The 14,799-nt window shown below is 50.9% G+C and overlaps 1 protein-coding gene across 1 annotated transcript; it reads left to right on the forward strand.

Moving 5' to 3' along the window:
- Positions 1 to 2,334: 2,334 nt before the first annotated feature.
- Positions 2,335 to 14,383, forward strand: LOC134420536 (uncharacterized). The gene is made up of 11 exons (XM_063160688.1): positions 2,335 to 2,471; positions 8,228 to 8,297; positions 8,909 to 8,968; positions 9,149 to 9,211; positions 9,823 to 9,882; positions 10,812 to 10,880; positions 11,493 to 11,552; positions 12,482 to 12,550; positions 13,163 to 13,222; positions 13,484 to 13,549; positions 13,721 to 14,383. The coding sequence occupies exons 2-11, from the start codon at positions 8,237 to 8,239 to the stop codon at positions 13,927 to 13,929; spliced, it is 777 nt and encodes a 258-aa protein (XP_063016758.1). The 5' UTR covers positions 2,335 to 2,471; positions 8,228 to 8,236; the 3' UTR covers positions 13,930 to 14,383.
- Positions 14,384 to 14,799: the final 416 nt, after the last annotated feature.

Genomic DNA, 14,799 nt, shown 5'->3' on the forward strand with positions numbered 1-14,799 from the left:
GGAAAACAATGATGTGGCTGACTGAAGATAATCCACTTTTGATGAAACAATTCCCTCTGCTTGCAGGCAGGTCCAAGGGTCCGAGCAGACCCTACAGCTTGGCAGAAGGGGTCCAAAGAGAGTTTTTAGGGTTTAAAATGTAGCACAGTATGTTAATGTAGTGATTCTTACAGGCTGTATGGAAATGCTATAGGATTTTTGTATCTTGCACTAGATTGGTTAGTGAGAAATAGAATATTCAATACAGAAGAAGATTTATTGTATTGTAACGGGAACTTCGCTGTCTTAGCTCTTAGCTCTTGTCTCTTAGCTCTTGCCTTTGATGCTCTTACCCCTTTCACTCTCTTATGCTTTTACTCTCTCACCCTATCATCCTCTCTACCCCTCTCTTCTCTCGGGCCTGCTCCAGCTGTGGCTGCAGCTCCCAGCAGGGCCCTGCACCCAGGCCCTCTGCAATAAACCCCAAATCCCAGCAGGGCCCTGCACCCAGGCACTCTGAAATAAATCCCAAATCCTAGCAGGGCCCTGCACCCAGGCCCTTCGTAATAAACCCCAAATCCCAAAAGGTCCCTGCACCCAGGTGCAATAAACCCCAAATCCCAGCAGGGCCCTGCACCCAGGCTCTTTGCAATAAACCCCAAATCCCAGCAGGGCCCTGCACCCAGGCCCTTTGCAATAAACCCCAAATCCCAGCAGGGCCCTGCACCCAGGCCCTTTGCAATAAACCACAAGTGCCACGACCTGGCTGCAGAGATCTCTCGTCTCCATCTGTCCCGACCGTCCTACCCCCGTCAATCCTACATCCTTTTTCTTCACCTGGTATTATTTTCTATTTAGTCACTTCTAGCTGGTTTCCCTTTGATTTGTATGTACTGCCCATGCAATGCCAACTAGTTTACCCATATCAAAAGCACCTGTTTCCCGGATTTCTTGTAGTTTTATTCAATTATCAAGGACTATGCTATGCAAATAAGAGCCAGACAACTTTTACCTTCCTCCTGAACTTTCTTTTACCTTTATTGCTTTCTTATCTGTGCCTGCAGCCAGCCTTCTTAGTCCTCTGTGCACTGGGCTTTGCAACTGCATTTAAACCTCCTTTCTCTTGATACTCTAAATGCTTAGAGCAGGTGTGTCTCATGCTACACATATAACAACATTTAATATTTTTCTCTTTATTTTCCTTATCCAAAGCCTAAACGAAAGGATCTGAAGGTGCTATATTAATACCACAATCCTTTTGCTATCCAAGGTGATTTCTCAAAATGAGAAACATTTCAGTATACATGACTTAATTTCATTTTCTTCTTGATGCAAGAATAACATCAGTTGTAGCAGGATGTTATTGTCCCATCACCCACCACTCACTGTTCTGATGAGTTCCTGGGTTCTGTGAAATTAGATTTTTGTGTTAATTTTAAACACATGGGAAGGAATCGGTCTAAAACTTTTAAAATGTTTCTCCCTATCACCCTGTGCATAGGAATCAAACCTTTTGGTACAATTACACTTCTGGGAGCCTTTCTAAATCCAGGAATGTGGCTGCCATCAGGAATGTTTTTAGTTTATAAACTAAATATATGATATGGTTATATATATGGTAATATATGTGGTATGTCTGCAGTCATCCGGCCGTTGTTCTCACCACCACAGGCACACAGCACTTGTCTTGGGGGCTTTGGGGTACAGTCAGTCTGTCAGGCCTCCCCATACTTGTATTCCAGCCCTCCCCAAATAGGTTTTTGATTTGGACGATCAAAAACTCTTTAGTTTTATATTTATGAGCCCAAATCCTCCTTAAAAGAGTGTTTCTCAGCTCCCTAAATTGGTGTTTCAGACACCAAAATATCCTTAAATGGCTGTTTCTGAGCCCAAAATCTCCCCAAACAGCTGTTTGTAAGCTCAAAATATCCCTAAATTGCTTTGAGACTCTGAGCTCCCCCTTTTTTTTTTTTTATTTTCCGAGCCAAAAAACCCTCCCAAAATCAGTGTTCTGGAGCCCCAAAGCCCCCAGAATTGCTCATTCTCGGCCCCAAAGCTCCTGCGCTCACTGTTCTGGCCCCGAAGCTGCTGACACAGGGGTTTCTAAGCCACGAAGTTCCCAATATCAGTGTTCCAGGGCCCTGACGCCCCTAACTCAAGCCCTGTGCCCGGTGTGTCTTCAGCCCGCGGGATTCATCCCAGCGCTCGCGGTGCCCTCCCGGTGCCCTCCCGGGCCATTCCCGGTGCCCTGGGAGGCTCCAGGAGCCGGGAGGGGCCGCTGGCTGCGCACATTTCCCTCCCCCAGCCAAGGAGCCGCTCCCTGATCGAGCATTTCCACTTTCAGTTTCCAGGGAAATCAGCATAAAGCCGAGAAAGGTTTTACTGGGGCGGGAACGGGTCGGGCACAGTGAGCTAGCGAGCTGTATCTATCCCGGTTTTTAAGCAGTGCTCGCACCCCAGCGCGGAGCGGCTCCTTCCCAGACCTGTCCCAGGTAAGTGCCTGCCCCTTGCTCCCGTGTTTCCTCGGGGCTTGCTCCTTCTGCTCCCGAAATTGATGTTTCTCAGCCCAAAAGTTCCATAAATCGCTGTTTTGGAGCTCCAAAGCTCCCTAAATAGGGACTACAGAGCCCAAAATCGGCTTAAATTGGGTTTTTGGAGCCCAGAAGCTCTCTAAATTGTTAATTTTTGCTCTGAAAATACCCCCAAATCACTCTTCCTGATTCCCAAAGCTACCAACATGACTTTTTCTCAGCCTTGAACTCCCCAAATCAGGGTTTCATAGGCCTGTGTGTCCCTAAATTGGTCTTTAAGAGCTCTAGTGTTCCCTAAATCTGTATTTCTGAGCTCAAATGCTGTTTCAGGTCCAAAAAAGTCCCCAGGCAGCTGTTTCTGAGCCTCAATGCTTCTGAAACTTCAGTATTCTCAGCTGTGAAGTTCCCCAAATGCCCATTTTTGAGGCCAGAAGCACCTTGAAATGGTATTGCTGAGCCCCAAAGTATCCTAAATTGCTGCTTTTGTGCCCCATGTCTCTGGACACTGATTTTTCTGAACCCCAAAGCTCATTAAATTGGTGTTCCTGAGCCCTGAAGCTCCCCAAGTTGCATTTCCTGACCCACAAAGCTTCCTGAGATCCCTTTTTGAGTACTGCAGTTCCTTAAACATGTGCTTCTGTGCCCAAGAGCTCCCTAAATTGGAATTATGAGCTGAAAAGCTGCCTAGAGGGGACTTTCTGGGGCCAAAAGTTCCCCCAATCAGTGGTTTTGAGCCAAATGCTACCTAAATTGGTGTTTCTCAACCCCAATGCTGCCTAAAGTTGAGGCTTGTTCAGAGCCCAGAATCTTTCTAAATCAGTGTTTGGGACCCCAGAGCTCCCAAACTTGCAGTTTCCTAGTCCAAATGCTCCTGAGTGGGAGTTTCTGAACCCCTGAGAACCCAAAATTGCTTGTTTTGCTCTCAGAAGCTGCCTACATCATTTTTGTTCAGAGCCAAACCCATCCCTGGATGGTTTGGAAGGCTGTGCCTGAGTGCTGGTGGAATGCAGTGGGAGAGGCTCTGCTAGAGGAGGGTCAGGGAGGATGAGGATGGGAGGTGTGAAGAGCAGCTGGGATACCCGGAGATCCTCAACAGGATGGGCAGATGTTAAGTTGACTTGTGTGAGTGAGCAGGGGAGAGGTCAGAAAGGGGGGACGCTGCCTTGGCAGCTCAGAAACCCCCTGATCATCAGGGAGAGTGGGCAGAAGAGCTCTGGGGGCAGCCTGGAGCGGTCTCAGGCCAGTGAGCAGGTTCCCATGGGAATGGCAGCTGCCCTGGCATCCATGGCCAGGCAAAGCAAAGGGCTCCAGCAGCATGAGGGATCCAGGAGCGATGGCTCAGCAGAGCTGCCTGGTGCGTGAATGGGGGGTGCTCACGGGGAGCTGCTCCTGCCCCACACAGGGATGAGCTCCTCAGTGCCAGCCTGGGCTGTCACAGCCGGGAAATAGCGGGGTCCAGGCACCGAGGGGCAGGGACTGAGGCCGGCAGCAGAGCACACAGCTCGGGCTCCGGAAGAGAAGGCTTTGATGGGCTGAACCAGCAGCTGCAGAGGGTTCCCACCCCCACGGGCTCCTCCCTCCCCCCCAGCACCTCCTTTCTCCGTTTGACACTGATTTCCCATAAATGCCTATCAGGAAATCTGCCGAGCTTTCCAGGGCAGCCTCCTCTGAGGGCAGGAATGGTCTCTCCAGGAGGCAGGAGTAAAGCACTCCTCTCCTGAGGCTCTCAGCTGAACTGAGCGAGCTCCAGGGTGAAAAGGCAGCGCTTGGAAGAGGGAGCACACAGGCCAGCAGCCAAACAAAGCAGCAGCACCCGCGGCTGTGTGAGCAGGAGCCCAGCCAGGGGAAGAGCTGATCCCGGCCCAGCACATTGACACCACACCTGCCCAGCCACAGGGGCCTGAGGCACTCAGGAACCACTGCCCTGGGGTCACTGGGGTGGCAATCCTCCTCCAGCTGTCCTTCAGTCTTGGTGGGATTTCCTAAGAATATCAGTGTCTGCAACAGCAGAAGCGTGACCCTGCCCAAACGGAGCTGTCTGCAGCAGAGCAATCAGCCATCTGCAGCCGCCCCTCTGGGCAAGGCCAGTGCAATCACTGTTGGCCATGCACAGCAGTGCCACCCCCTCCTCTCAAGGCTTCCTGAGCAGTGACCGTCCCTGGGCTGGGCACTGCTGAGGGCCCTCACGTGCTCAGTCCAGTTCTGCCACAGGAGATTGAGTGGGAAAAGCTCCCTGGACCATCTGGGGCCTTCACTGGCCTTTGCTGAGGCCTGAAGGAGCCCTGCTGCCCTCCAGAGCCCCCAGGGCTTTCAGTGTCTTTGTCTCATCAAGGCCCAGCTGTGCTGCAGAGGGTGGGGGACCAGTCAGGAATGGTTGCAGGGAGACCACGAAGTTAATATTTCATAGAATTCCTATTCAAAGTCGATTGTCCCTTCCTGCCCACAGTCTACGGACACTAACCCAGTTCCTAATTCATTCCTACATAGAGAAAAAGTGGTCAATTCAGGCCTTACTTATTTATTTCATGGGTTTTTTGTCTGATAGCAAAAATTGTTACCATGACTCTTGCTACACATTAAATGGGAAAAAAGTTAAAAGTAAGTAGCATATTGATTAGGCACAGCCTGGTTGCCATGAATATGCTATGGATAATTGTTTGTTTCTTTGATCTTGGCTGATCGGAAAAATTTTTAGTCTGAATATAGAATGAATACTTATTTCATGGAGTGACTAGAACTTATTTTAATTTTTATATTTAATATTATTAGCTCACCTTAGCGCCCCAGAAAAAGCATAATGAGATTTCACCACCACTCATACAATCCTCCTGCATTTAACTCACATGCTGATAATAATGTTTTATTGCACTCAATGCATAATTCAAAATGTCTAATTTATTGGACATCTGTTGGCAGACCAGACTCTCTTGGTCTCTGGGCAACAAAGCCATCACTGACAATGTGGCAGAGAGAGTTTCTTCTTTTTTTGTTTCTTTCATTTCTTTTTTTTTTCCATATTTTTTCTGTCTTCTCTTACCCCTGCCTCCCCCACCCCCTTTTCTTTTTTGCTTCTCCTCCCTTCTCCTGTCTTTCCCCCTTCCTTTTCTTTTTCCCCCTCAAAGCTTCAGCTTTGGCTCAAGAGTACAGATCTAGCCCTGCACAAAATAATTCTCCTGTCTAAAGCAGTTGTCAGGGCTCCTTCCAAATATGAGACAGAGAGGACAATGTGTGTCTGACTGTGAGAAGTGGGGTGACCCATGCCTGGAAGCACAACCATCTTTCCATGAGCGGTGATCTGAGCTAATGTCTGTGCTCATCAGTGATCAATGGCAGAGGCACATCCAGGACAGCTCCACATGCACATCATCTACTCATTGTTCCTGTTTGAGAAGCCATCACGCTATTGCTCTGTTTTCAGGAGAAAACCCCTCAAACTCTGAGCATTTTTTGCCATTTATATGCTTTCCCTCCTTTCAGACCAGAGCAAAACAGCAAAATGTAGTGGGAGGAGATGGAGCAGGTTTCATTCCTGGGAAATCACCCCTGGCATTTCCTGTCTGATGCCTTCAGTTAGACCTGTGGGACAGTGGGACAGCCGTGGGCCCTGGGCCTGTCACTTCTCTTGGGTCCCTGCTGGCATTTCTCTATTTCTAGTCCTCCCCTCTTTTCCTCACCTGGGTCTATTCTCCCCTTGAACACCAGGAAAGCTTTCTTGACATGCAGCAGCTTTTGCCAAGGGGTTCCTTAATTCAGTCCAGGTCCTCCTCCTTCTCTGGAACGTGGCCAAAGAAAACAGAAAGTCCCAAGGAACAGACAGCACAGGGAAATGGAGTGCAAGAAAGAGGGAGAGCAGAGCACAGCAGCGAGCTGTGCCCTGAGCAGACCTTTCCTCACTCCTGAGCAGTCCCTGTTTCTGCCTTCACCTCATCCCTGCTGCTCTGATGGATGTGCTCAGGAGGGACAGGCGGCTTTGTTGGAAGGGTCAGCAGGGCCCTGCCTTCTGCAGCCAGCTGTGCAGAAGAGGATATTTGGGAAACTTCCCAGTCTGACCCTTCCCAAGGCTCTCTGACCATCACACTCCAGCCACCAGAGGTGTTCAGTGCTGGGACTGGAGCCCCTACACAGCAGTCGCTGCAGGGCCCCAGTGGGCCCTGCTGGACTCCCCACACCCAGCCCCTGTGTCCTCCCTGGTTCCAGCCCAGGTTTCCCAGAGCAGTCTCAGCTGTCTGATTCCATAAAGCCATTTCATCCCAGTGCAGTGACACAGGAATAGCCTGAGCTGTTCCTCCAACAGCCTGAGATGTTCCTCCAGGCCCCTCAGTTTTATCCCCTCAGTCTGCATGCCCAAGACTCAAGTCTGGCTCTTCCTCCCAGGCCCTCAGCTCCTGCTGGGTCTCTCGGTGTCCCTTCCCCAGCGGTGCCACCACTCTTGGTGCCCTTTGTTGGGCTCTGTTGACCGTTCATGAGCTCTTGTCTGGGGCTCCCAGCTGGAGCTCAGCTTGCATCAGGCACTGCAGCTGCCCCAGCCACCTGCACCAGGTGTGTTCACAGCCAGGAGAGGGGAGAGTGGGAGTGGGGTGGTTGCAGATTTGTCTTTGTTACCCAGCTTGCTGCTGTATTGGGAATTGCTGAGAAAGCAAAGCAATCATCCCCAAGTCGAGTCTGGTTTGCCCATGGTGGCAGCTGGAGAGGGATGTCCCAGGCTTTATGTGAGCTCTTCAGTTGTATTTTTTTCTCCTATCCAGTTGAGGAGGAGGAGTGAGAGAAGTTTGATGGGCATTTGGCAGCCAGCCTGCAAATATTCTCAGTTCAGTCAAAGAATGAACAGAGACAATTTCTCACAAACTGAACCTAACAATCCTAGAAAAAAAAATCAAACAATTATTACCGCTCTTTCTATAACCATTGTTTATAAAAATGGTTTGCTAGAGTGTACTATTCATAGTGCATAAATAGTGTGAGAGGTTTTCACCTTAAGACCAATCAGGTCTTAGGTCCACTACTGTTCCTATAGGAACTGTATATTTCTTAATACTGTACACAAATAATAAATTGTCTTTCATGCCTTCTGCATCATGGAATCAGTGGTAATTACTCTCTGGTCGGGACACCTCCTGCATCGACACCAGCCAAGGTCACTTGTCTTTTCACCATAGATTTCTTCATAGCTGGTCAGGATAACCTCCAGGATTTGAGTCTGAAGGAATGGAAAATGGTCCCTTACCTCTGTGGAAAATATGACTGGGGTTGAACACCAGGTTCTGCACTCTGCAAAAGCAGAAGGTCTTAATTTTTACCAAGGAAGATGAAGTGTGTGTCTGTGAGAGTTCTCAGAGCTCCAGGGCAGACAAGATGGGTTAGGGACCAGCTGGGAGTGCAACAGAACATCTTATCAACTGCCTTATCTTCTCTAGTGCTGAGATGTTGCTCACCACAGAGATTTTGCCCCTCTTTTCCCTTGCATTGCAGAGTGAACCTAGAGAAAATGATACGGGAGACCAGAAGCAAGGACTGAATATCTTGGATAGAGCTGTATTCTGTTTGGACAGTGATGGAAGGGAAAATCAGTAAATTAAAAAACCCTCAGTAGATCAGCCGTTTGAGTAGTATGAGGGATATATGTGTCACAAAAAAGCTCTTAAATGCATTTTTTTTAAAACCTAAGGGGAAATATCAGAGTGAAGCTTCCTCTTTTTCATTTTTCTTTTTCTTTTCAGGTGAACCTAATGGCCACAAAAAAGGGGAGTTCATGGCAGCATGACCAAGGAGGCCAATTTGAGTCCATAAGTAAGTGTGGACCCATGGATCCCATTGCTCATTGCCTGTGCCCATCCTTGGGATGGGATGGGATGGGATGTGTTATCCCTGAGAGAAGTGAGGCCAATGGAGATCTCTCCCCTGAGCACGTTGCCTGCAGAACCCCTTCCAGAGCCCAGCTGAAGGCCTGGCCTTTGGGCTGGGATCAGTTTGGTCAGAGGGGTGACCTTCTTTGATCAGAGACACATCCTACTCTAGCAGGGGGTGTTGCTGAGCAGGGCTTTGAGAGTCAGGCTCTGATGGTGCCAAGGGACAGTGAGGGGGCCTGGGAGGTTCCTCTCCACTCCTGGTGTGAGGCAGAAGAGTCTCACCGTCTCGTAGGTGGCTGTGCTCTGGCGGGACTGAGGCACCTGTGTGGTGCCTGAGTGCTGTGGCAGCTGAGGCAGCTCCCTGGCCCAGGAGAGCCTCAGTGGGTCCGAGGGTCAGGAACCCCCCAGCACTGCTGTGGGGCTCCTGGGCCAGCTGTGGGATACTGTGTTCTGCCCCAGAACCTGCTCAGTGCAGTTCTGGAATTCCTTGGGGAAAGGTCCTTGTTAAATATCCTGTCTTTGATTTTATTTTCATGTGCACCTGATGTCCAGTGTCTGTGGCTGCTGGCTGTCTGGCTCAGAAAGGTGTGGAAGCGCTATTTGACGCAATCAGTAAGTGTGCTGGATCCCATTGCTTGTGTCTGTGGCCATCCTGCAGGCTCCTGGGCCAGCTGTGGGATGTGTTCTGCCCCAGAACCTGCCCGGTGCAGTTCTGGAATTCCTTGGGGAAAGGTCCTTCTTAAATGTCCTGTTTTCATTTTCATTTTATTTTCATGTGTACCTGATGTCCAGCATCTGATGATGATGATGATGATCTTCCTCTGAAAGGTGCAGAAAAGATACTCTGCAAAACCTGTAAGTGTGCGGAATCCCATTGCTTGTGTCTGTGGCCATCCTGGGAACCCTTGGGATGGGATGGGATGTGTTATCCCTGAGAGAAGTGAGGCCAGTGGAGATCTCTCCCCTGGGCACGTTGCCTGCAAAACCCCTTCCAGAGCCCAGCAGAAGACCTGGCCTTTGGGCTGGGATCAGTTTGGTCAGAGGGGCGACCTCCTTTGAGCAGAGACACATCCTACTCTAGCGGGGGGTGTTGCTGAGCAGGGCTTTGAGGGTCAGGCTGAAATGAATGTGCCAAGGGACAGTGAAGGGGCCTGGGAGGTTCCTCTCCACTCTCAGAGTGTGAGGCAGAAGGGTCTCACCCTCTCGTGGGTGGCTGTGCTCTGGCGGGACTGGGGCACCTGTGTGGTGCCCGAGTGCTGTGGCAGCTGAGGCAGCTCCCTGGCCCAGGAGAGCCTCAGTGGGCCCGAGGGTCAGGAACCCCCCAGCACTGCTGTGGGGCTCCTGGGCCAGCTGTGGGATGTGTTCTGCCCCAGAACCTGCTCAGTGCAGTTCTGGAGTTCCTTGGGGAAAGGTCCTTGTTAAATGTCCTGTCTTTGATTTTATTTTCATGTGCACCTGATGTCCAGTGTCTGTGGCTGCTGGCGGTCTGGCTCAGAAAGGTGTAGAAATGATATTCGAAGAACTGAGTAAGTGTGCTGGATCCCATTGCTTGTGTCTGTGGCCATCCTGGGAACCCTTGGGATGGGATGGGAGGGGATGGGATGGGATGTGTTATCCCTGGGAGAAGTAAGGCCAATAGAGATCTCTCTCCGGAGCACATTGCCTGCAGAAGCCCTTTTGGAGCACAGCAGAAGACCTGGCCTTTGGGGTGAGATCAGTTTCATCAGAGGGGTGACCTCATTTGACCAGAGACACATGTTGGTGTAGGACACGAAAGAACACAGGCGCACACCACTGTTCTCAAGATGAAGAAAAAGGGAAGTGTTTTTTCTGACTCCAGCATTTATAGTTTTCCAAGAGTGACAGTGGATTGGAGGGTGACAGTGCCACCTCTCCAACGACACTGGACAAACCAACAGTCTCTCAACTTTCTCTTTTCTATAAAGGAATGCAAAACAATGAGTTATTTACAGCAAGTGTGTGAGAAAGCTCAGTACAAGAATGTCAACGTCAGAAGGCTTAGAAAATCTTAAAAAACCAGGGTGACAGACACGTCCTACTCTAGCAGGAGGTGTTGCTGAGCAGGGCTTTGAGGGCCAGGCTGAAATGAATGTGCCAAGGGACAGTGAAGGGGCCTGGGAGGTTCCTCTCCACTCCTGGTGTGAGGCAGAAGAGTCTCACCGTCTCGTGGGTGGCTGTGCTCTGGTGGGACTGGGGCACCTGTGTGGTGCCTGAGTGCTGTGGCAGCTGAGGCAGCTCCCTGGCCCAGGAAAGCCTCGGTGGGTCCTGGGGGTCAGGAACCTTCCAGCACTGCTGTGGGGCTCCTGGGCCAGCTGTGGGATGTGTTCTGCCCCAGAACCTGCTCAGTGCAGTCCTGGAGTTCCTTGGGGAAAGGTCCTTGTTAAATATGCTGGTTTTCATTTTCATTTTATTTTCATGTGTACCTGATGTCCAGTATCTAAGGATGATGATGATGATGATGATCTTCCTCTGAAAGGTGCAGAAAAGATACTCTGCAAAACCTGTAAGTGTGCTGGATCCCATTGCTTGTGTCTGTGGCCATCCTGGGAACCCTTGGGATGGGATGGGATGTGTTATCCCTGAGAGAAGTGAGGCCAGTGGAGATCTCTCCCCGGAGCACGTTGCCTGCAGAACCCCTTCCAGAGCCCAGCTGAAGGCCTGGCCTTTGGGCTGGGATCAGTTTGGTCAGAGGGGTGACCTCCTTTGAGCAGAGACACATCCTACTCTAGCGGGGGGTGTTGCTGAGCAGGGCTTTGAGGGTCAGGCTGAAATGAATGTGCCAAGGGACAGAGAAGGGACCTGGGAGGTTCCTCTCCACTCTGAGTGTGAGGCAGAAGAGTCTCACCCTCTCGTGGGTGGCTGTGCTCTGGCGGGACTGAGGCACCTGTGTGGTGCCTGAGTGCTGTGGCAGCTGAGGCAGCTCCCTGGCCCAGGAGAGCCTCAGTGGGTCCGAGGGTCAGGAACCTTCCAGCACTGCTGTGGGGCTCCTGGGCCAGCTGTGGGATACTGTGTTCTGCCCCAGAACCTGCTCAGTGCAGTTCTGGAGTTCCTTGGGGAAAGGTCCTTGTTAAATGTCCTGTCTTTGATTTTATTTTCATGTGCACCTGATGTCCAGTGTCTGTGGCTGCTGGCGGTCTGGCTCAGAAAGGTGTAGAAATGATATTCGAAGAACTGAGTAAGTGTGCTGGATCCCATTGCTTGTGTCTGTGGCCATCCTGGGAACCCTTGGGATGGGATGGGAGGGGATGGGATGGGATGTGTTATCCCTGGGAGAAGTAAGGCCAATAGAGATCTCTCTCCGGAGCACATTGCCTGCAGAAGCCCTTTTGGAGCACAGCAGAAGACCTGGCCTTTGGGGTGAGATCAGTTTCATCAGAGGGGTGACCTCATTTGACCAGAGACACATGTTGGTGTAGGACACGAAAGAACACAGGCGCACACCACTGTTCTCAAGATGAAGAAAAAGGGAAGTGTTTTTTCTGACTCCAGCATTTATAGTTTTCCAAGAGTGACAGTGGATTGGAGGGTGACAGTGCCACCTCTCCAACGACACTGGACAAACCAACAGTCTCTCAACTTTCTCTTTTCTATAAAGGAATGCAAAACAATGAGTTATTTACAGCAAGTGTGTGAGAAAGCTCAGTACAAGAATGTCAACGTCAGAAGGCTTAGAAAATCTTAAAAAACCAGGGTGACAGACACGTCCTACTCTAGCAGGAGGTGTTGCTGAGCAGGGCTTTGAGGGCCAGGCTGAAATGAATGTGCCAAGGGACAGTGAAGGGGCCTGGGAGGTTCCTCTCCACTCCTGGTGTGAGGCAGAAGAGTCTCACCGTCTCGTGGGTGGCTGTGCTCTGGTGGGACTGGGGCACCTGTGTGGTGCCTGAGTGCTGTGGCAGCTGAGGCAGCTCCCTGGCCCAGGAAAGCCTCGGTGGGTCCTGGGGGTCAGGAACCTTCCAGCACTGCTGTGGGGCTCCTGGGCCAGCTGTGGGATGTGTTCTGCCCCAGAACCTGCTCAGTGCAGTCCTGGAGTTCCTTGGGGAAAGGTCCTTGTTAAATATGCTGGTTTTCATTTTCATTTTATTTTCATGTGTACCTGATGTCCAGTATCTAAGGATGATGATGATGATGATGATCTTCCTCTGAAAGGTGCAGAAAAGATACTCTGCAAAACCTGTAAGTGTGCTGGATCCCATTGCTTGTGTCTGTGGCCATCCTGGGAACCCTTGGGATGGGATGGGATGTGTTATCCCTGAGAGAAGTGAGGCCAGTGGAGATCTCTCCCCGGAGCACGTTGCCTGCAGAACCCCTTCCAGAGCCCAGCTGAAGGCCTGGCCTTTGGGCTGGGATCAGTTTGGTCAGAGGGGTGACCTCCTTTGAGCAGAGACACATCCTACTCTAGCGGGGGGTGTTGCTGAGCAGGGCTTTGAGGGTCAGGCTGAAATGAATGTGCCAAGGGACAGAGAAGGGACCTGGGAGGTTCCTCTCCACTCTGAGTGTGAGGCAGAAGAGTCTCACCCTCTCGTGGGTGGCTGTGCTCTGGCGGGACTGAGGCACCTGTGTGGTGCCTGAGTGCTGTGGCAGCTGAGGCAGCTCCCTGGCCCAGGAGAGCCTCAGTGGGTCCGAGGGTCAGGAACCTTCCAGCACTGCTGTGGGGCTCCTGGGCCAGCTGTGGGATACTGTGTTCTGCCCCAGAACCTGCTCAGTGCAGTCCTGGAGTTCCCTGGGGAAAGGTCCTTGTTAAATATCCTGTCTTTGATTTTATTTTCATGTGCATCTGATGTCCAGTGTCTGTGGCTGCTGGCTGTCTGGCTCAGAAAGGTGTAGAAGCGCTATTCAAAGAGCTAAGTAAGTGTGCTGGATCCCATTGCTTGTGTCTGTGGCCATCCTGGGAACCCTTGGGATGGGATATGTTATCCCTGGGAGAAGTGAGGTCAGTGGAGATCTCTCCCCTGAGCACGTTGCCTGCAGAACCCCTTCCAGAGCCCAGCAGAAGGCCTGGCCTTTGGGCTGGGACATGTTCCACTCTAGCAGGGGTGTTCCTCACAGTTGGTAACGGTTTCAAAGACACAGCACATCCCTTCTTGGATTTCCTTTCCTTTCTTTCAGCACTAAAGGAGGAATCTCACCCTGGGCTTAGCTACAGGGACAAAAGCCAGAAGCCTTTCTGTGCAGGTGAGTGCCAGTCCTTGCCCACACTACCTGGAAACGGAACCCTGCCAAGCAGGAAGGAGATCCAGGGGTGAGGGCCTGGTGCAGTCAGATTGAGCAGTCCCACCTGTCCATAAATTCCCATTTTCAAAGGCCTCCACCCAGTCCTTTGTTACATTGCCCATCCCTATGCAGATGCCCAGGATGCCAGGGTGCAGAGATGTCCCAGCAGGGGGTTTTTCCCAGCGCAAGCAGGAGAGGAAACAAAAAACCAACCTGCAGAAGACCTAAGAAGCGACCTGTGGGAACCCAGAACATATCTCTGGCAGTCCAGGATGGCCAGGACCCCTGCCAGGGAGCTCAGAAGCCCTGGCACAGAGCCCAAAATGCCCCTGCGGTTTTGATTATGACCCGTGGAGCAAATTACGGACCTTATATGAAGATCAGCATATCTGATCTTCTTATAAGGTCCGTAAGCCACAACAGTTTAGGCAGAATAATAGTGAAGTTATCATGGGGTGGAAAAGTAGATTTTGGGGTTTTTGGTTTGGGGGTTCAGGAGGCAAGATGGAGGGGACTGGGTGTGTCCAGCCTTTCTCCTTGTTCTTCTTGGCCTCCATCTTCTGCTGTGATGGTGGCACTTACAGATTGGTTTAGAGTAGAAGCTCACTGTCTAACATAGGTGATAGGTTTTGGAAAGTAATTGTAAACATTGTATACATAGTTTGTAGTATAAAGACATAACACCACCCCAGGGGCAGGCAGAGTGCCTGGACCTGTCCTGCTGAGCTGATCTTGGCAGGGCAGGAGAAAATTTTTTATAGATAAGATAAAATAAACAACCTTGAGACTGAGAAATGAAGAGCCCTGACTCCTTCTTCAAGCGCCGGGCTGGGAAAAGAGACTTTGAACTTTTCTTGGGGTCACTCTGAGCAAGACACTGAGACATTGGCGTCCCTGGTGGGTGCTCCAAGAGGGCACCCAGGTGGGCAGTTGGCAAGCAGCCACGCCACAGCCATCAGCCGCTGAAACTCACCCTGAGAAGGAAAGAAAACTGGCACTCTCAAGGGAAAAATCCAGAAAGAACATCTCAACCTCTGCTGAGAAGATTCGTTTCAAGCTTGACCCGGAAAGAGGAGGACCAGAAGCGCCCCTGGAAACCTTCACCTGCGAGCTGCTGGACGGTGACCAGGGCAAACTCCGGACTGACCTTGCAGAGGATTCATCCTTTGTAAGAAAGGTCAAAATTGAGAACATGGGGGGGACATGCTCCC

The sequence above is a fragment of the Melospiza melodia genome, chromosome 7 (assembly GCF_035770615.1).
Source record: "Melospiza melodia melodia isolate bMelMel2 chromosome 7, bMelMel2.pri, whole genome shotgun sequence".
NCBI lineage: Eukaryota > Metazoa > Chordata > Aves > Passeriformes > Passerellidae > Melospiza > Melospiza melodia.

Excerpts from the sequence above, each read along its gene's own strand:
- LOC134420536 (XM_063160688.1), top strand. The coding sequence starts at position 8,237 with ATGGCCACAAAAAAGGGGAGTTCATGGCAGCATGACCAAGGAGGCCAA. Across the intron at positions 8,298-8,908 it reads AGGCCAATTTGAGTCCATAA|TGTCTGTGGCTGCTGGCTGT; the intron begins GTAAGTGTGGAC and ends CCTGATGTCCAG. Across the intron at positions 12,551-13,162 it reads AAAGATACTCTGCAAAACCT|TGTCTGTGGCTGCTGGCTGT; the intron begins GTAAGTGTGCTG and ends TCTGATGTCCAG.